The 21,326-nt window shown below is 27.2% G+C and overlaps 1 protein-coding gene across 3 annotated transcripts in view; it reads left to right on the forward strand.

The window, feature by feature from the left end:
* LOC100210447 (mitoguardin) overlaps nucleotides 1–21,070 on the forward strand; it is a 32,365-nt gene extending 11,295 nt beyond the window's left edge. For 2 of the 3 annotated variants that reach the window (XM_065791655.1, XM_065791656.1), the window contains 7 exons: nucleotides 7,478–7,550; nucleotides 14,407–14,493; nucleotides 14,732–14,830; nucleotides 14,917–15,051; nucleotides 18,797–18,850; nucleotides 18,986–19,102; nucleotides 20,801–21,070. In XM_065791655.1, the coding sequence (XP_065647727.1) occupies nucleotides 7,478–7,550; nucleotides 14,407–14,493; nucleotides 14,732–14,830; nucleotides 14,917–15,051; nucleotides 18,797–18,850; nucleotides 18,986–19,102; nucleotides 20,801–20,932 (697 nt within the window). In that variant the 3' untranslated portion in view covers nucleotides 20,933–21,070. The remainder of the gene's footprint in view (nucleotides 1–7,477; nucleotides 7,551–14,406; nucleotides 14,494–14,731; nucleotides 14,831–14,916; nucleotides 15,052–18,796; nucleotides 18,851–18,985; nucleotides 19,103–20,800) is intronic. The other variant, XM_065791657.1, reaches the window with a different exon arrangement.
* Nucleotides 21,071–21,326: the final 256 nt, after the last annotated feature.

The following is a 21,326-nucleotide window of genomic DNA, read 5'->3' on the forward strand; positions in this document are numbered from 1 at the left end:
TAGACGACTAATACAAATTTAAGTTTTATTAAAAGAAATATAAAGGTTAAATGCAATGATAGTTTTTTAATGCAATGATAGTTTTTTAAAGAACTTTTATCTGAACATTTTCTGTAAAAAAAATTAGTAATGTATTATATAAAATTATTTTTCTGCGTACAATTGCAAAAAAATTTTAATATCATAGTTAACATTTCGTATCATTTTCACCTTTTAAATTCAACTTTTGATATCTTCATTAATACAAATATTTTTGTCAAAACTTCAAGAATTTCATTAGAATTTCATTTAAAAATTCTTTCTTTTTTGAAATGAGCACATAAATTCTAATGCTCTGCAAAATCTATCTTAATCATTTATAAAATAATGTTTTCAAAGTTTGTCATCAATTACTCTCTCATTTGTACAGAAAAGATTTTTAATGTAGAGGCGGAGTAATTGATAGGATTGTTTATTTGATAGGTAATTGATAGGATTGTTTAATTGATAGGATTGTTCATTTTTCTTTTCATTGTTCCTTCATTTATAGAAGCTTAAAAAGTGTCCTAGATACATGAGAAACAAAGTAAGCTAAAGATATATTCCTTGCTTGTGATAATTCAGAATTTTACTGAGGTAATTGATTTTGTCCTATAATCAATTCTAAATGTTTATAGAAGTTGTTATAAAGTTGTTGCAATTTAAAAATGCAACAACTTTATAACAATTTAAAAAATTTTTAAAACTATTTTAACATTTCTAATTTTGATTTTTTTACAATAGTAAACTTAAAATTTTCTCTTTGAAATTTTTTTATAAGTATATATTTTTGGACGTTATAACTATGGTCCATAAACAACTACTTGTTGATAATACCTCTTTTTCTAAAAATGTTCAACAAATATATATATTTTTTTATGTTAGAGTTTTTTTGTGAAGAAACTATTCAATTAGTATTACTATTAATTAGAAAATTTTTCTGCACTTACATGGTTACTGCTCAAACAAGATATCATGATTTGTTCAATCAACCAAAACTCAATCTTATATGACTTGTCATTCAGAAAAGTTGCATCCTTTTACTGTAATTGTTTCTTCATGCTCAAAAAACTTTTATTGATTTAGTTTTTTTTTCCACAATCATTGGTGCTTGAAATTCTCTCCCATGTTTTCTGACTCATATATCTTACATTTTTTCATGTCTTCTGTGTCGCTTTCTTGCTCTTGCATATTTATTTAATTTCTTGCCTTGCCTTGTTGAGAGTGAATGTGTTATATAAAAAAAAAAGTTATAGTCTATATTGTTTCTAATTAATATTTTTATTGTTGTTGTTGTTGTTGTTACTGTTGTTGTTAAAAATTCTTTAAATGCTTTATTTAAAATTTAATAAATTGTTTAAAAATTGTTCAAAAAATTATCTAAAACCATTATATAACAAAGTTCTAAATGATTTTTTTTTCACTTTTCAAACTTGAGCAAACAAGTCAGAGAGTTCTTTTTCTTATGATTTTTATATAATCAGTCTATAATCTCTAGAATATATTTCAATATTTCTTAAATCTTTAAAAAAATCTATTTCCGAAGTGCTTTAAAATTAAAAAAATGACATTAAGATTTTATTATGTATAGTTTATTTAAAGTATCATTAAATAGAAACTCAGAATATTTGTTAAACTTTGGTTACTAAGTTTAACGCACAGTACTATTTTGCACTGAAGTTTAATGAATAACTGTTCACTATTCGTTTAATAAAAACGCTATTTGCCGATGCTTAGTATTGTTGCAAATTTTGGTTCAAACTTTTCTTGGTATCTAGTTCTTGCTTTAGGGTTTTTATGGATCTTATTCAGACCTTTACTGATTCTCTTTCTATTCAAACCTATTAAAAAATTTTAAATTTATTTCATATTTTATTTCAATTCACATCCCCAAGACCATGAAGGCCACTACACTTGAGGAGGCTACTTTTAGTTGTGGTTATGCAACCCTCTATCAAGTCTATAACTCTTAAACACGAACCTTGACCAACAAGGCTACTGCGCGTAGAAACAAGTTGAGCGTGGCACAACCAGGTACCAGGATCGAACTCAGAGCTTCTTGCTTATAAGGTGACTACTCTACCACTACACTACTACTGCATTTAATTTAGTTTATATATAGGAGTGTTGGGTAATTCACCTTGTATAAATGTAATTACACCTGCTCTGTTAAAATACAAGCAGCCCCAAATACCAATACTCTCATTGCCACATTGCAACAACAGCAATTATTATACCGTTATTTATATAAAGCTATTTTTATCACTGAAAATTTCTTGCTGCCTAATTCTTAAAAAAAAAAAAAATTTTTGAGAAATTTTCTTTTCTTACACTTCCTTTACCTTGTGAGTCAATTTTTGACTGTCAACATAGCTTTTCTTACACCTGCATAACAACATTACTCTAGTCATCATAAGCAGTTTTATGCAATCTTTAGTAGGAGATTATCAAACTAACATAAATTAATAAAATATTTATGAATAGCAGTTGGGTTTAACAGAAAGTTGAATGAAAATATTTTAAATTTTTGTTTGTTTGTTTAATTACAACATTTTCTGGTATGATTTTTATATTGCATTAATAAAACTAAAGAAAGAATAAATAAAAAAATAAATTGAACTTGCTATTGAAAAAAAAAAACCGCCATAAAAAAAGTCTTAAGCAAATATAATTACTTTTTTATGTTAAAAAAAAAAATTCATTTTTTACTGCGCATTTTGTGTGTGTGTGTGTGTTGTGTGTGTGAAATATAGTAGTAACTTGTGATATATTGTATACAGTATAGTATGATAGATAAAGTCACACTTAATAAAGTACAAATTCTTGGAAATTTTTTTTTTTATAATAAATTATGTTAAGGTTTTGGATTAAAAGTATAAGTTAGATGAAATTGTGCATAAATAATAATAATTATTAGTTAAAAAATAAATTTAAATAATAAAACTATAAGTAAATAATACAATGAAATATTTAGTAACATGTGTAAATTAATTGCAAAGTATAAATGTTTAGGCAATAAACTAAATTACTTAATCTAAAATACTTAAATTTAGCATGTAGAAATCTTTTTAAAAATCTATGTAGAATAATTTTATCTTTTTGCTTCAAGCATGAAGAGTAAAAATACAGTCATCTCTGTTTAGCGCTTTCACATATTTCACATCTTTCACATCTTTCACATTTAGCCAATACTTGCTTTCACATCATTTGTTTAGCCAACACTTGCTGGCACACCTCAGAATACTTTTTGTATTTTTTTTTTTTTGGATAACTCGGCCACGCTTTTTTAGCATATATTAAAAATAACGCATTTTTAAAAAGACGCTGAAAAAATCAAATTAAATTCGTTGTATTATTTTGTAATTTTTTTAATAATTTATTCTTTTCGTTAATAAGGAAATAATAACATAAAAATAATATATATATATATATTTTTTGAATTTTTTTTTCTTATAACAAATTTTTATTTTTTTATTTTACATTTTTTTTTTTTGAATTTTAAATTTTTTCGCATAAGTATGTCTTTTTACAAAAAATAACTTCTAAGTTCTAGAAGAATTATTATCTACAAGGTTCTTGATAGGTATATGAATGTTTAGCTCATTCGGTTAAGACATTACAAAGCGCCGCGGAGACCCCGGTTCGCATCCCGCGTCGGCAGAGCATATTTTTCAAAATTGATTAAAAAAGTTTTCGGTCACATTTTCTGTTTATTTTTTCGACTTGTCTCAAATATCGTTGCTGAAAAAATCAACACCTAAAAATATATTATAAATAATTATAATATAAATAAATATAAATAAATAATTTTTTTTTTTAATGTTTACTAGACATAAAAAAAAAAATTGTAATAAGAAAAAAAAATTTTTTATAAATAAGTATAAATATATATATTTCATTTTTATGTTCATATTTTTATATTAATAATAGGAATAAATTATGAATAAAAATAATAAAATAATACGACAATTTAGTTAGGTTTTTTCAGCGCCTTTTTAAAAATGCGTCATTAATATATGCTAAAAAACCGTGGCCAAACTCTCAAAAAATATATATATATGCGTGGTCACTCAAAGCGACCGACCGCACGCCTCTCCTGGGAAGGCCTGCATATTTAAGCAAGAGGAATGTTTTTTTAGTTTGAATATATGACCACGGTTAATGAGTTGGTTATCGATTTCAAATAAATTTTTATTATGATTATTATTACTGCACCATTTGAAGACATTAGATCTCCACACTTGTCATATTAGATCTCTACACTTGTCATATTTTGCAGCAATAATCTTTGTTCATATGAGAGATCATTTAAGCCTCTAATTTGTTTAGATCTTCTTAATACGTTTTCCATTTGATTTTTGTCTTTGAGAAGCTGCAGGGTACAGATTGATCCACAATATTTTAAATAGGGGCGGATCAGAGCTGAGAATAGTTTTTTAAATGAGTATAGATTTAGATAAGATGAAAGTGATCTTTTTATTAGACCCAATATTTGTATTGCTTTAATGACTTAAATAGTTATATGTTTTGAAAATAATAAATTTGAGTCAACATGAACACCTAAATCCTGTTCACAAATTGTTGGCTTAATGCTGACTCTTTTGTTTTGATCTAAATCTTACATAGTGGATGTGTGGGATTTTTTGTGTGTCCAAGTGTAGTACAGTGCATTTATCAGTATTAAATTTCATTCCCCATTTTTAATACCATAGAACAAGAACGTTAATATTGTTTTGTAATTCTTGCAGAGATTAAGTATTTTCAAGAGAATGAATAACTTTGGTATCAACAGTGAAAAATGCTGCTTTTAATTTGATTACTTCAGGGATATTGTTGACATTAATAATAAAAAGTAATGCTGAAAGGATTGAGCTTTGGGAAACTTTACTTTTAATGGAAACCCAGTTAGAGTAAGTGCCATATACAACAACTCTTTGCCTGCGGTTTTCCAGAAAGTTTTTTATCCAACAAAGTATATTTATACCATAAATTTAAGTTTTGAGATAAGAAAGTTGTGTGGAACTTTGTCAATGACTTTTTAAAAATTGAGGTAAATATTGTCAATGGGAATATTGTCATCGAACGATAGTGTCCAATAATCAACTACATTTAGTAGGTTCGTTAAACAGATGTGACCTGGGCAAAATTCATTTTGGTGTGGACTTAATAAGTTGTTGTTAATTAGGTGTGCCATAATATGATTTTGTATTATTCTTTCGAAAATTTTTACTTAGATACAAGTTAGACTGATAAGTCTATAATTAATAGCTTTTGATCTGTCTCCTTTTTTTAAATATTGGTGAAATAGTTGCATCTTTCCATATTTGTGGTATTGAACCACTTTCAAGGACTTAGTTAAAAATAGTAGATAAATGTTTCAAAATTTGAAAGCCAGCTTTCCTAAAACTATCGAATATAATTCGTCAGGGCCTGATGATTTAGATGTGTTTAGATTAAGGAGGTATGTTTCAATATTTTCTAGGCTTAGATTATGTTTGAAAGTTTTTCGTTTTTATACTATAGATCAAATGTTGGTGTTTCTGTTCTTCTTTCATTTTTGAAAGTTTTTCGTTTTTATATTATAGATCAAATGTTGGTGTTTCTGTTCTTCTTTCATGTTTGAAAGTTTTTCGTTTTTATATTATAAATCAAATGTTGGTGTTTCTGTTCTTCTTTCATGTTTGAAAGTTTTTCGTTTTTATATTATAGATCAAATGTTGGTTTCTGTTCTTCTTTCTTTGAAAAAGTAGTAACAAAATATTAGTTGAATAGTTGAGTCAAGTCAAAATATTAGTTGAATAGTTGAGCTTCATCTAGAATGGATGTTGCAACTTTGTTATGGTAGGGGATGTCTGGGAATGTCATTTTGTTTTTTCTTTTTGATTTGACATAAGAGTAAAAAGCTTTTGGATTTTGGTCAATGTTTTTAGCTATTTTTCTTTTGGAGTTGTAAGTTATTTTTCTGCATGCTGTTTTGGTTTTGTTTCGTGATAATTTTGTTTGTTTTGAGACCCCATAAAAACAAAGCCAGTGTAAATGTTTTACTAAATACAGAAATACTGTGAGTAACCATATTATTAGTTATTTTTCTTCAAAAAAACTACGGTTATATATGGATTTTAAATAAGTTTATTTCTACCTCTACAATCCTTAGAATTTAAATATCGACAATAAATTACTACATTTTTTTGAAGTTGTAATATTTTAAAATGAGCCATCAGTTTTTTGATATTGATAAGCTAGAATGTAGCAAAATGTGCATAAAACAGATTTTACATATTTTATACAAAACTGTTGTAAGTATGGAAACACATGTGTAACAAATAACTTTTTTGTTAATTGTTTTGTGCTTTTGTGGTTCTGACGTTGGAATTCACATTATATTTTTAACACATTTGAACTTAGGTACATAAAAATGGGGGGGGGGGGGAATAATTAATGTCTCTGTGATGAAAGAAAACAGAATCAAAGCTAAACTTGGTAAGAAAATATACCTGCAAAGTGCAAGAGATGAAAAATGGCTAAATATCACTACACTTCAAAAAAGGCTAAACATCACTACACCAAGAGATGAACTGACAATTCACAAACATATAACATAATAACATTAAATGTTACATACAACATATGCCAAGAAGAATATATAAGCAGTGTTTGCCACAGGCAGCAATGAATAGATAAAATGCTGGTGAAATAAATACTAAAGACAAATAATTTTTAAAATTGCGCATGCTATCTAATTTACCGCAAGTACACAAAAAAGCGCTGTCCATTTAGTCAGCGCTTTTTTATGTACTTGCGGTAAATTCTAAACAGAGAAAACTGTTATTATTAACCTTTATTTCCTATGTCTTCTTTTGTTACACTTTAAAAAAAATATTAATTATTTTTTTTTTAAATAATGATTTAATTATTGTATTTTAAAAATAAAATAATTTCTTTAAGCAATACATCTTCATCATTGTCATCATTGTCTTTTTTTTTATTATTTAAAAAAAAAAAAAAAAACTTTTTAAAAAAACAGACAAAAACTTCTTCTTTATCTTTCTTTTATTATTCTTCTTTTACTCTTTTTCATCTTTTTTTTTTCTTCTTTGCATTGAAAATAAGTGTGAACTTTTGTCTCATCGTTGTAATGTTATGTCTCTTTATTTTCTGAATGTGAACTTACTATTACACCTGTTTGCTGCCCAAACAAACTATTATCTCTTGTTTATTTAAAATTTATTTTTGTACAACTTTTCATTCTCTTAAGTTACAGATTTTAAGTCACTTTTGTTTCGGATTTATTCTTCATACTTTTATTTTAGTTCTTTTTTCTTTGAAACTTTTGGCTAGCTGCGCCTATGCAGGGAGAGTCTGCCTTCAAAATATTTTGCAATAATTCACATTTGCTTTTGGAAATCTATTTTTACTTCTTTAGTTTTTATAGTTTGTTGTTTACTTTCAATATTATTAGAGCGGAACTGCTTAACTGTGAAAATGATGTTGACTTTTGTGTGAAAGTGTATTGTCTACGACGAGCTTTTAAGGTAATCTGTATGTACTGTTGATTTCATTTAACTTTTTTTTAAATAATAAGTTGTTATCTTTAGGTTTTGAGATGTGTGTCATTACCATCATCATCATCATCATCATCATCATCATCATCATCATCATCATCATCATCATCATCATCATCATCATCATCATCATCATCATTATCATTGCCATCCTCATTACCATCCTCATTACCATCATTGCCATCATCGTTACCATCCTCATCATCATCTTCATCATCATCATCATCATCATCATCATCATCATCATCATCATCATCATCATCATCATCATCATCATCATCATCATCATCATTATCATCATCATCATTATCATCATCATCATCATCATCATCATCATCATCATCATCATCATCATCATCATTGTCACTATAATATTCATAAAAAGTAAACATAAATTGGTTTCAGCCTAAAATTGTCAATATCATATAAATATATCAAAAGTTTCAGTATATATATGCAAAATATATAGTCGGGCTATCATCATTGACATCAAAATATATCATCATTGTCACTATAATATTCATAAAAAGTAAACATAAATTGGTTTCAGCCTAAAATTGTCAATATCATATAAATAAAATATCAAAAGTTTCAGTATATATATGCAAAATATATAGTCGGGGCTATCATCATTGACATCAAAATATATTATCATTGTCACTATAATATTCATAAAAAGTAAACATAAATTGGTTTCAGCCTAAAATTGTCAATATCATATAAATAAAATATCAAAAGTTTCAGTATATATATGCAAAATATATAGTCGGGGCTATCATCATTGACATCAAAATATATTATCATTGTCACTATAATATTCATAAAAAGTAAACATAAATTGGTTTCAGCCTAAAATTGTCAATATTATATAAATATATTATCAAAAGTTTCAGTATATATATGCAAAATATATAGTTGGGGTTAATAAAAAAAACAATTGCTTTTACTCAGCTTTGGAGTAATTACTCAGCTTTATGTGAATAAAACTTTATTGATTTTGCTTAAATTTTTATTCACATAAAGCTCAGCAATTTACTCCAAAAACCCTGAGTAATTGTTCAGTCTTATGTGAATAAAAATTTGAGCAAAATCACTAAAAATTATATTCACGTAAAGCTGAGCAGTTACTCCAAAAATGCTGAGTAAAAGCAATTACTTTTATTATTCATCCAGCCTTATGTTTTTGTTTACAAAAAAAATTATAGTTCTTAATTATATAATTTTCATAGATATGCAAAAAAAGAATTATAGTTTAATCTCTACAATTATAAAAAAGATCCAGATACCATATCAGTTTTTTTTCTTTTATTAGATCTGGAATTACTTTTTAGAAGTGAAGTTCTCTGACCTATTCAAGATTAGCAACTCCCAGTGTTACTAAATAAATTTATTTTTAGTAACTTTCAACCATTATCTTTAAAATAACTCATGAACAGCCCCTCCTATGTTTTTGTTCTCTGTTACTTGTTTGAGTTATAAGCCAGCTTCATTATCAGTAAGAAATTTTAGACTGTTCCTAATGATAAAGTGTGTTTAAAGTAGTTTAGGTGTTTCTTACTTTTTGTTGTAGTATACACAAATAAGTTGTCAACTACTAATCATACTAATAATAATAGTAATAATAATAATAATAATAATAATAATAATAATAATAATAATAATAATAATAATAATAATAATAATAATAATGATAATAGTAATAATAATAATAATAAATTGAAATTTGAAAGAATAATTTAAAAAAGTTGAACAAAAAATAAAGACACACACCTGATGAGAAACATCACTACAGCTCTTGTGCACCCTGAAATATAGTTTGTGGTTACAATGCTTTTTTTACAATGGGGGATCACTGTATTTCCACTATTTAATCCTAATTGGTTGATACAGCACAAACATTTTTACCTTTACCCCCTCTCTGATTTTAGATATTGCTAAAAATTATAAATATTCCCCAAATCCATCTCATTATCAAAAATTTGGTACCAAAAATGTAGTTATTTTACCTTGGGTCCCAAGATTAAGTCTAGTTATTAGAAGAGAATTTCTTAAAATTGGCATTAAAACAGTCTTCCATTTTGGTAATCTCTTCATTAATATACTTTGCCATATTAAATCTAAACTGCCTTCGAATAGTCATCCGGGAATGTACCAGTTTGATTGCACATGTGGTGCATGTTATGTTGGAGAAAAAGATTTCTACACGAATTCAAGAGCATAAAAATAATGTTACAAAAGCCAACTGGGATACATCTGGAATAGTGGAACAAACACAAAATTGTAATGGTACAATAAACTTGGAGAACCCTAAAACATTTTCTATTGTTTCATTTTTTAATTTTACAAAAAGTAGAAACCACATTTTGTAAAATTAAGAAGTGTTGAATATCTGATGTTGCAATAACATCATTTTGTTACGTTCATAATAATTTTTTTAATGGTTTTATTCGATAATTTATTAGATTTTTGATAATGGCTCTCGCTATATGAGCCAAAATATCACATAAAAAAATATACCATATATTATGTTTTAATGCTTATATCATATATATATATCCCAAAATCTAGGTTGGCATTTGGCATTGTCAACGCAAAAGCTGATCTATCTTTGTTTTTCTGTCATACAAGTGTTGGCATGCAAAAATAAATTTATGTAAAAAATATATATTATTTGTTCAATATGAGTTCATAGTTTATTTATTGTAGTTATTTTTTTTTCAAGTTAGACCAGTTTTATTTAAAAAAAAAATTCATTTTTATTTTTTTTAATTTTTTCTCAACTTCATTCAAAACAAGCATAGCAAGGTCATTAATTCATTCAAAAGTTAATAAAACTTAGAAAATGCGAGAACAACTAAGAAAAGCATGAGAACAACAAATACTTTTCAAGTGTCTATTGTTCTCACGATTTTATTTTATATTGGTTTATTTTATTAGTTAAAACCGTTCATTTACATGTTTATGACTATAATTACTAATATTATTAAAGATCAGAAAGTTTAATAGTAAAGTGTACTCTTAATATAGGTACGATATGATAAACACATGTGGAGAAGAAAAAAGTTATTTAAAAAATACAGTGTTGCACAAAGAAAACTCTAAACAAGTATGTAAGTAACATGCCTAACAGAGCAGTTCTTGAAAAATAGGGCTTTAAATCCTGCATCTTTTAAATCTGCATCAAAGTTGTTTTTTTCACACTTAGCAAGTGAAACTAATCTTAAATATGATTAAATCATGTTAGTATAAGGAAGACAATACTTAATCAGTAAAAAAATCTCGGGTGACACTCCATCAATTTTAGCAACAGCAAAACAAACGTTTTAATTAAATTCTAATTTAAATAATTAAAATAAAATTGACAAATTAAATGTTGGATTTAAATTCATAGTAAAATGATAAAATGATGCATTCATTTTTCAAATTTTTAAGCATTTTTCTGTCAATTTTATGCTAAATGTTTACGCATCATCCATTTGCCAAAACAATAAATTTTGTGCTGATCTTATTTTTCTTAATTACAAGGGTTTTGTATGTATTTATATACATAGTAGTAGTAGTAGTAGTAGTATATATTTGATACAATAAAAGTAAAAACAACTAACACAAGATACAAAGAAAAACACATCAGCAGTTTAGTTAGTTTGAAATGAGCTAAATTTTTGCTGTATTTTTCCTGGTGTCACCCTCAGAAGTGGTTGTCTCCAATGTAGTTCGTATCTTTATCCAATTAAGATTTGTTTCTTCTATAGTGTGCCTGAAAGGAGTTAAATTTTCTTGCATTTCTTTACATTTAACCCCAATAGCCAAGAATTCATTTAATTTGATCAACATCTGATTGAAGTTAAAGTTGAGCTAAATAAATTTGATTAAAGTTAAGTTAAAATGTGTTGACAATGTTGAGGATTTTAATCTCATAGGCATAGGTCTTGATAAAAATGATAAATAAAAAAGAAAAATGATCTATTTGACTGACTAATTTTTAGAACATATGTTAATGTGGCAGTTTTTTGATCATTTTTACTGTCAATTGTTTCCGAAGTCCATTGTCTCGAGCAGATTTGTGATGCATGCTTTTTTCTCAACAAAATGGGTTTGGCAATCTTATAGAAGATTGTTTGATTTTAGATGCATTATTCGTTTTCAGGGATTTGTCTTATGAGAAATAGATGAACTTTGGTTTGAAAATAACTTGAAAACCATTGGTTGTATTTACTTCTCAAAAAAAAGTTTTCTCTTAAGGTATATTAATTGGGTCTCAAAAGAAGCAGAATTTTATATAGAAGAAAAATATATATCATAAAGAAAATGACTTTATCAATTATCGTTGAAAAGTTTTGTTATTTGTATGTAAAATTTATATAATTTATTTTTGTTAAAAACTATTCTTTCTTAAAAATCTATCTTTTGCTCATCTCTTGATCAAAAAGTATATTTTAATAAGCTTAATGCTTTGTATCCTTTTGCAAGTACTCTATTTACCTATGCATGCATTTAATATTTATTTGTTATGAAGCTTTAAAAAATAGTTTTTTTTGTAAAGTAACGTTATTTACTAACGTTGAATAAAAAAACTAGCCCAATAACATTACTTTACAAAAGTAATGTTATTGGGCAAGTTTTTTTTTTCAGTTATAAATCCATGCATAGGTGTTAAATCCATCATGGTTTTCTGGAGTATGACTGGGCTGGCTTGGTGTAGTTCAGAGTTAAATATTTTACACTGGTTACTAACAACACAGACTTTATTAAATAATAAACAACACAGATATTATACCTATACACACTTATGCACATACAACCTGTTACATCGTTTTGCATGCTTTTTTTACTTTTATAGATAAATTATCTTTGTTTGAACTCATCCTTATTTAAATAATATTTTCTTTTAATATTTAGTATGTGGTTGGAATGTATATATAGATTTGTATGTTATGTATATGTGGTTATCATGTGAGATTAATTTTTTATTTTTGGATTCATATATATATATATATATATATATATATATATATATATATTTATATATATATATATATATTTATATATATTTATATATATATATATATATATATATATATATATATATGTATATGTATATATATATGTGTATATATATATATATATATATATATATATATATATATATATATATATATATATATATGTATATATATATATGTATATATATATATGTATATATATATATATAAGAGCGATTCTTTTAAACTAGCAGCTTTCGAATTGTTTTGTTGATGCATGACTTTCCGTTGTTGTTTTGTTATGGTCTCAAAATAACGTTTAATTTGGACCATAGAGAAAACTTTACTTTTTAGAAATTTCGATTTAGAAAGATCTCAAAGTTACTTTTAATTCGGAACGAAATAAAAAATTTACTTCTAAACAATATTTTTTTCCCGCTCCGTACATCATTTTTATATCACGACTTATATCACTGTTATTTCACCCCAAAAAAATTTTTTTAACCACTCATTTAGCTAAAATTTATCTGGTTTTATTTTAGTATTTAGTTAGTCTTATTAAAATATTTATTGATATTTGGAATTTTTATTTTATATTATCTTACATTTATTACTTAGCTTTTTTTTAATTTTCATATCCACAATTTTTGTCTTAATTATTATTCAGAGACTTTCTTATATCTTTCACAACATGTTTACATTTATGCAGGTGAGATTTTAAATGGTTTTTGTGCGACATTTTTTTGGCTATTGTAGATTATTTAACTATTGTAATGATTTTGGGTTGCACAGATTGCTCATTTTCTTACACTTTTGATTGGTTAACATATTTCGAATGAAATATCCATGACAGTGTTAGAGTTTATTGAAGACTATTGTTGTTTTGTTGATTTAAAAAAAAAATTTAATGAGTTATACTGCTTTCTGATTTCCTTGGGTTCATTTATGCTAAAAGTACCTATTTGGTTTTATATGTCTTAAAAATAAATTTATTAGTATTTTTGTGTTTCTATTAGAATTTTAACTTATTGTGTTTTCATGTTTTTTTTTTGATGGTATAGTAAGTAATTTATTTAGTTATTTTTATTTTTGTTTGTTTAGTAAATCTACATATTAATATTTATAAAACAATTTTTTTTTTATTATTGTAAGAACTGTTTAGGTGCAACAATTTATTTTTAAATATTCCTCTACTATCTTTATTTTTGCCTTGACAACTGTCAAAATATGTTTTTTTCAAAAAATGGTTAATCTTTATTCTAATGTACTTCATTTCTTCCTTAAGGTGTTCACTGCTCATGTGTGACCATTTGGCAAATTTTATATGCCAAAGTTTTTAAATTTATATATATATATATATATATATATATATATATATATATATATATATATATATATATATATATATATATATATATATATATATATTAATAATTACATTATTAATAGTTCTATGCTTATGTTTTAAATGATTTTTTTTTTCATAGTGCCCAAGAATAATATTATAATATTTTCTTTTTTTAATTATTTTTACTTTTTTATTATTTAATTTTTTTATTATATTAAACTTGTTTAAATTTAAGTGCAATTTTCTTTGCTTGGTTGCACAATTAATTTTTATTAAATAATTTAAAATCATTTCTCAAATTTTGTTTTAATTAGAAAAAATCAAACCTATTTTACAGAAATTTTACACTCTATTTTTTGTGAATAACTGTATACATAATTGCATAATCAAAACTGAAAATTTTTGTTAAAAAAAAAAGAAACTACATTTAATCATATATTAAATCAATTAAAAGACTTGAAAGTTTTAACTTTATTTTGTTTAAAATATTATTTAGGATTTGTTAACTAACTCTGATTGTCGCTGCTGGTTTATTAATTCTGGAAAAGAAGTTATGGTTTCTTTGTTAAAGCAAGCTAACCATGTATGTGTATCTACTAAATTATTTATTGTATTATTTATGTACCATATGCAGTACAAAATTTATTTAGAAATATTAAAGAGTTGTTTTTCGAAAAAAAAATGAAAGAAAAAAGTCAGCAATTTATATTTGTGTGTGCAAGTAATAGTATTTAATGTAAAATGATGTTTTATATAAAAAGATCTAATTAAATATATTTTTGAGGTTTTTGATTCAGTTTTCATTAGGTTTAAACTTTTAGGATTATAATTGTTTCTCTGAAAATTATGATAATATGCTTGATTATTGCTCAGACTCCAACAACTGGGAGTGTATTGAGGAAGAGCTATCTTCAAGAGGAGTGAGTTGATTTTTCTTTATTTTTTTCAACTAGTCAAAATAAAAAGGAACTTGGATTTAAAACTTTCTATATGATTTTTAAAACAGGTTTGCACCCTTAATTTCTACGATGTTGTGCTTGATTTTATGATTATGGACTCTTTAGTAGATTTGGAGAATCCACCCTATTCTGTTACCACCGCCATCCAAAATAAATGGCTCTCTACAAGATTCAAAGAAACGGTTTGGTTATTTTAAACAAGATTTTCACTACTTTAAAATTTAAATTATTATATAACTTGAATCTATAATATTTAATCAATATTTATGATTATAATCATATGATATGATTATATGTGATAGTATGATAAGAATCATGTTTTTAAAAGTTTTCAAAATTGCACCATAGTTTTTTTTTTTTTTTGTAAACATCTTCGCTTCCAACAAGGCTACAAGCAACCAAGCATGTCAAACTTTATCAAAAACTTTAGAGATGTCAAGAACGATGGCCTTAACCTCTCCACCTTTATCTAATGCACAATAAAACCTATCGGTTATTACTGTTAGTAAATCAGCTGTAGAACGAGAAGATCGAAATCCATATTGATGATCAGAAAGTAAGTCATTAGATTCAAGATGAGAGAGTGTTTGTTAAATAAAAATTTAAAAACCTTGCCTATGATAGGAAGAAGACTAATGGGACAATAGTTAGACAAATCAGATCGCTTTCCAGAATTTTTGAAAATAGGGATAGCAGATGCCGCAGGCAGCAGGCTGGAAAACAAGACTCTGATAAGCACTTGTTGAATAGTTTAAAAAATATAGACGACAGCTCTGGAGAACACTTCTGCAAGACTATAACAGATATGTTGTCTGGAAAGCAGGAAATCAATTTAGATACAGAAGCTGGAGTGATACGAATGTCAAGCAATGGGTCAACCTGTTTGACGGCTATATCAAGTAGAACGCAACTAGTGGAATCAAGAGATGATATTGATGAAAAATTCTTAACAAACAATTCAGCTTTGTCTTTAGACGAGGTGACAAAATCTGAACCATAGAAGAGAGGTGGAATTACAGATTTGCCCTTATTATTGATACTATTAAAGATTCTTCAGAAGTCACAAGAGCCTAATTTTTGTGATGAAATACGAGATTTCATGACCTGAGAATAGTTGGCTTTGGCGTTCGACAAAATCTTTTTACAATGATTTCTAGTAGTAATAAACAGACATCTGTTTTCTTGAGAATTGTTTTGCTGATAGATATGGAAGTAACGGTTTCGATTGGCAATCGCAGCAGCACAATGTGAGGAAAATCATGGAGGAGACTGAGACTTGACCTGGAATCGTCGAGAGGCAATAAAAGATTCCATGCCAGCCTGAATCCATGAAGTTATGTAAGAAGCACATTTGGCAGCAGGAAGACGAAAAAATTTCTACCCAAGGGCTATCCTGAAAAAAATCACGGAATAAGTCCAAGTCAGCTTTAAGGTAGTTGTAAGAGGTACGATGATAGGGGGATTCAGATGATTAAGAAGAATTAGATAATAGTTTTAGAGAGATCAAACTGTGACCAAAAGCACCTTATGGTGAATGTGGAAAAACTGAGCACTGACTAGGATCAGAAACAAGACATAAGTTAAGTAGAGAAGGTAAATGATTCGCGTTGTCTGGAAAGCGAGTTGGAAAGTTGACTATTTGAGTTTGGGGTTGAGAAAGACAAAAGTTGTGGGCTTTAATGTCTGCAAAGTCACTGACACTAGAGCCAAGCCATTCAGTGTAATGAACAATAAAGTCACAGACAGCAATAATATTGGCTGATGGATAAAGAGAGAGGGCTTGGTCAATATGATCAGAAATAACATAAAAAAGAGTGCAGTCTTGAGATAAAGGAGACTGATATAGAACAAAGAGAAAGGCGATAGAGTAAAGTTGTGTTAAACGAAAGCACTTGAAAGAATAATCTGTGGATTCAAACCTAGTTTCCTGACAAATGGGTGAATTCTTATGAATATAAATGCCCAGGCCTAGCATGTTGACTATTGGAGTCGTTACGAATTAAAGGAAGATAACCATCAACATTAAGATCGCAAAATGAGGCAGCTGAACTCAAATTAGTCACACAAAGACCAAGTAGGTCTGGTGAACCTTGCAAGAGATAAGACTCAACAGAAGAAAAGTTACTTCAAAGACCACGAATATTAGTGAATGATAGGTTTAGACAACTCGGTGATGACGATGGTTTTTTGTTATTTAATAGTTTTTGGTACTTTAGTCATTTTAAAATTTTTGCACATGCACAACATGGCACTGTTAATACTTTGATATTTTTCAACTGTTGATGGAATCAGCCTCTCTGAGAGCTACCACAGAGTTCAGGAAACCTGACTACCAGCCGGCCTCAGAACCATGTAACTGAGTTTTAGAGCTGTACCCTCATTAGGAGATAATAGAACGAGTTGCTTAGTCATAAAATAAGAGACACAAGCAAAACCCATGCATTGAGTCAAGAAGATCCAGCATTCAACATCCTAAACTGGAAACAATGTATTAAAAATACATCTGCGTCAGCCTAATAGATGAAGAAGTAGTGTGAGGCTGGCTAACAGATAGAATCTGTTTACTCTCTAAGACTTTGCCTAGGAGGCCTTTTACAAGACAGAAGCTGGATAAATTTAGCATCTCCCCAAGGTGAATATTTTTATGGAGACACCATCTCTAGCCTTTACTCAACCAAGAGCCCCAAGGCAGGGAGTGTTTTAAGTTGGAGTTGGCATCTTCTAGTCTTTGCCTAAAAAGGTGTATCCTACAAGACAGCAGGACATGAAGCAGATTGTACTGGGTTACATGTTACCAGTAGCAGGGTTACCTGACCTGATTGTTACCAGTAGCAGGATAGCCTGACCTGAATTTTTAAAGCATAAGTTATAAATAAATTACAACTTTAATTACAGAAAAAAGACTAACAAGTTAAAAATTAGTTTTAAAAATTGAGTTTTTTACATTTTGTACATTTGACTCAATATGGAAATAAAACATTTTTAAAATCTAAAAAATAAAAAGTAAAGATATAATATAGCATATAGGTATTCTAATTTATTTAAGTAAAAAAAACTGTAAAACTTTATAAAAAGTTATGTTTTTAAATATTTCATTAAAAGTTACATGGCATAAAGTTTTGAAATGGTTAAAATGGTATATTGATATATATCACTAAAAAGAATATAAAATCAATATTTCAGAAAAAAAAATTCATTTATTTATTGTGGCAATTCTATAAAATGTTATAAACAGTAAAATTCTAAGTTTAAAAAAACAAAAATTTAAAGTTAAGTTATTAATCCTGAAAAATCCTGAAGTTAATATAAAGTTCTAGATGTGCGCATACATTGGTAATAAACCAATTATCTGTTTATATAATTTTTGTTATAATTGAAAACAACCGACTAAAAACAGACCGAAAGAGGCTTAATATGGCTGAATATGCATTAAGTTATAAGATTGACAAAAAGTTTTTGTTATGCTATCATTATTAAGTTAACAAGCATTAGCTACATCTTCCATAAAGTATGTATGCAGGTATAGGAAGGAGGGTTCACCCAAAAACGTATGAATGCATACAAAAGGGAATAAAAGTGTTAAAGATAGTGACTAATTACAAGTACATACTTTATGAGTGCCCCCAACTGTTAAACTGATATGTACTACTGAAACTACTGTTGAATTGGATAGGCACTCTTGTCAACCCCTATTCTGACATTGAGCGCCCTATATGTCAAATAACTCTAGTTTATAGGGGTATATAGTGATAAACTTATTTCTATGTACATACATCAATTTAAGGTTTGGATATGGTCTGATAGTCTTGCAAATGAAAGGAAATTTTTTTTAATGTTTGCGGACCTTAAATACACAATCAGAATAGGAGTTTTACAAGAGAGCCTATTGTTGAATTGTTATAATAGTCTCCTTTCTTTTTTTTGCAGGCTTTATCTACAGCAATATGGGCAGTAATTAAAAGCAAAAAGAGTATGTTAAAGGTAAATATATTATTATTATTATTACTATTATTATTATTATAGTTATTATTATTAATATGAAACTTATATTTCTTATTGAAAATAATTGTATTTTGTATTTCTTTGTTAGTGCAAAACTAAAATATTTATATTTAGAATGCAAATGGCTTTTATGCAAAATTTTATGACATTTCAATGCATATTACTCCAGTGCTTGCATGGGGACTTTTAGGACCTGTAAAGGAGTTAAATCAGTTATGTTCATCGTTTAAGGTGAGTCTAACTTTGGTGTACTAAAGTTAATAAATTGCTAAGTCTGGTTTTTGTTGTCTGTATGGTTATTATGTTATTATGTGTGTGTGTGTGTGTGTGTGTGTGTGTGTGTGTGTGTATATATATATATATATGTGCAACCCTCGGAATTAGGGTCGGCAATGCCGACCTAAAAGTGTTTGAGATCGGCAAAAAATTGCCGACCTTGTTTCAATGTTTTATGGTAAAATCTTTGCATCAAATTTTTTTGCCGACCTGTTGCCGACCTCTAAAAGATTGAGGTCGGCAAATTATTGCCGACCTCAATTTTTCTAATTCCGAGGGTTGTATGTGTGTGTGTGTGCGTGCGTGCGTGTGTGTGTGTGTGTGTGTGTGTGTGTGTGTGTGTGTGTGTGTGTGTGTGTGTGTGTGTGTGTGTGTGTGTGTGTGTGTGTGTGTGTGTAAAGTAGTTGTCAAACAAATAAACACTGCAATATGAAATATTTATTTCTTTTATTGTTACTATTAAGTAAATATAATAATATATATATATATATATATATATATATATAATAATTATTAGTTATTAAATAAGTAATTAATTATAATATATATATATATATATATATACATATATATATATGTATATATAGTATATATATATATAATATATATATATATATATATATATATATATATATATATATATATATATATATATATATATATATATATATATATATATATATATATATATATATATATATGTATACAGGGTGGCCAAAAAGTCTCTCAGCCATTTAAATTAGAAATAACTTTTTTATTTTTTTCTCAATTTATTTTATGAACAGAAAACAAATTTTTTGGAAATAAATTTTATTTGATTTTGAAAATAACGTCCTTTAAATATCCACCATTTTGCTTTTCACGCTGAAGTGCTCTTTCTAGGAATCACCTGTCATAATGTTTCTTGGTAATGTTGGGAAAGATGTTTGGGCAGTAGCACCATTTTGCTTCCACCATTCGTCTGGTGTGTCCTCGACCGCAGGACTCACGAAATTCTATATATCTTTCACTATTGACAGTTAATGTGTCTTCTGCATCTTCTTCAAAGAAATAAGGTCTAAGACTCTTTCCTCATGTTCACACCAAACCGTTATTTTGACGGGATGTAGACAACATTAGTAAACTACTTTTTGATTTTATGTACCCCAAAATCCCATATTTTCTTTATTAAGATAATTGTTTAGGTGAAAATGGGGGTCGTCACTTAATAATAAGATTGTTAATGAACTCTGGTTCTTGGCTTACCAATTCTTTAAAATGGATAGTATACACAATCGTGTCCGATAATCAGCTAATACTAGCAGATAATCTGACAAGATAATTTTCTTAACGTGGCCTCCCAGCGCGTGGTAAACCACTCACAAATCCTTTAATTGGAAACCGCTAGACAAAGTTAACTATCGTTTGTTTACATGATGGTTTTCTAACTCCAAAATTACGAGTGTAAGTTTTTTGCGATAGCAAAAGATAAAATTCCAGATATACTTCGATTTTTTTAACACGTTTGGTCGTGATTTTATCCATGTTTAATTTATAAAGAATACCCTTTAATCTGAAATTTAAAAAATAAGATTTATTAATTGTAAAAAGTGATTTGAATTTTAAATGGTCTAGTGACTTTTGGGCCACATATATATTTTTAACTTTAAATAGGATACAATGTTGGGGTTTCTTCGAGATATCTTTAACGTAGAAATAGTCAGTTATAAATCTGTTGAAAGTTTATCTGAAGATATATTTCGAATAGCAAAGCAAAGAAAAGAAGAATTGTTTTCCAAACTTTAATATTTATATTTTTTATTTATACTATTTAAAAAATAGTTGAGTGTTAATTTAAAATATTTTTTATTGTTGTACAGCAGCATTTTAAGAGCTATGAAACTTGTAAATATATTCTATACTAAAACTAAAATTGTTTACTTAGTTTGTCTTTTTTTGCTATTAATGCTATGCTTTATTTTCAATATACCTTTTCTATACTTCGATATTCTTTAAACGTACTTATTCGATTTCATCCCATTTATTAATTTCACAGTGCAATATAAATAAAAGTATGGGTTTTGTTAAGCGTTTGCGTCTTTTCCAAAGTTGGTATGAAACGATAACCATCGTTTTTGTACCGTTTTTATGAACCAAAAAAATCTTTTATCAGATCGTTATTTATAAAACAAAATAAAAC

Source organism: Hydra vulgaris, chromosome 02 (genome assembly GCF_038396675.1).
Source record: "Hydra vulgaris chromosome 02, alternate assembly HydraT2T_AEP".
NCBI classification, from domain to species: Eukaryota; Metazoa; Cnidaria; class Hydrozoa; order Anthoathecata; family Hydridae; genus Hydra; species Hydra vulgaris.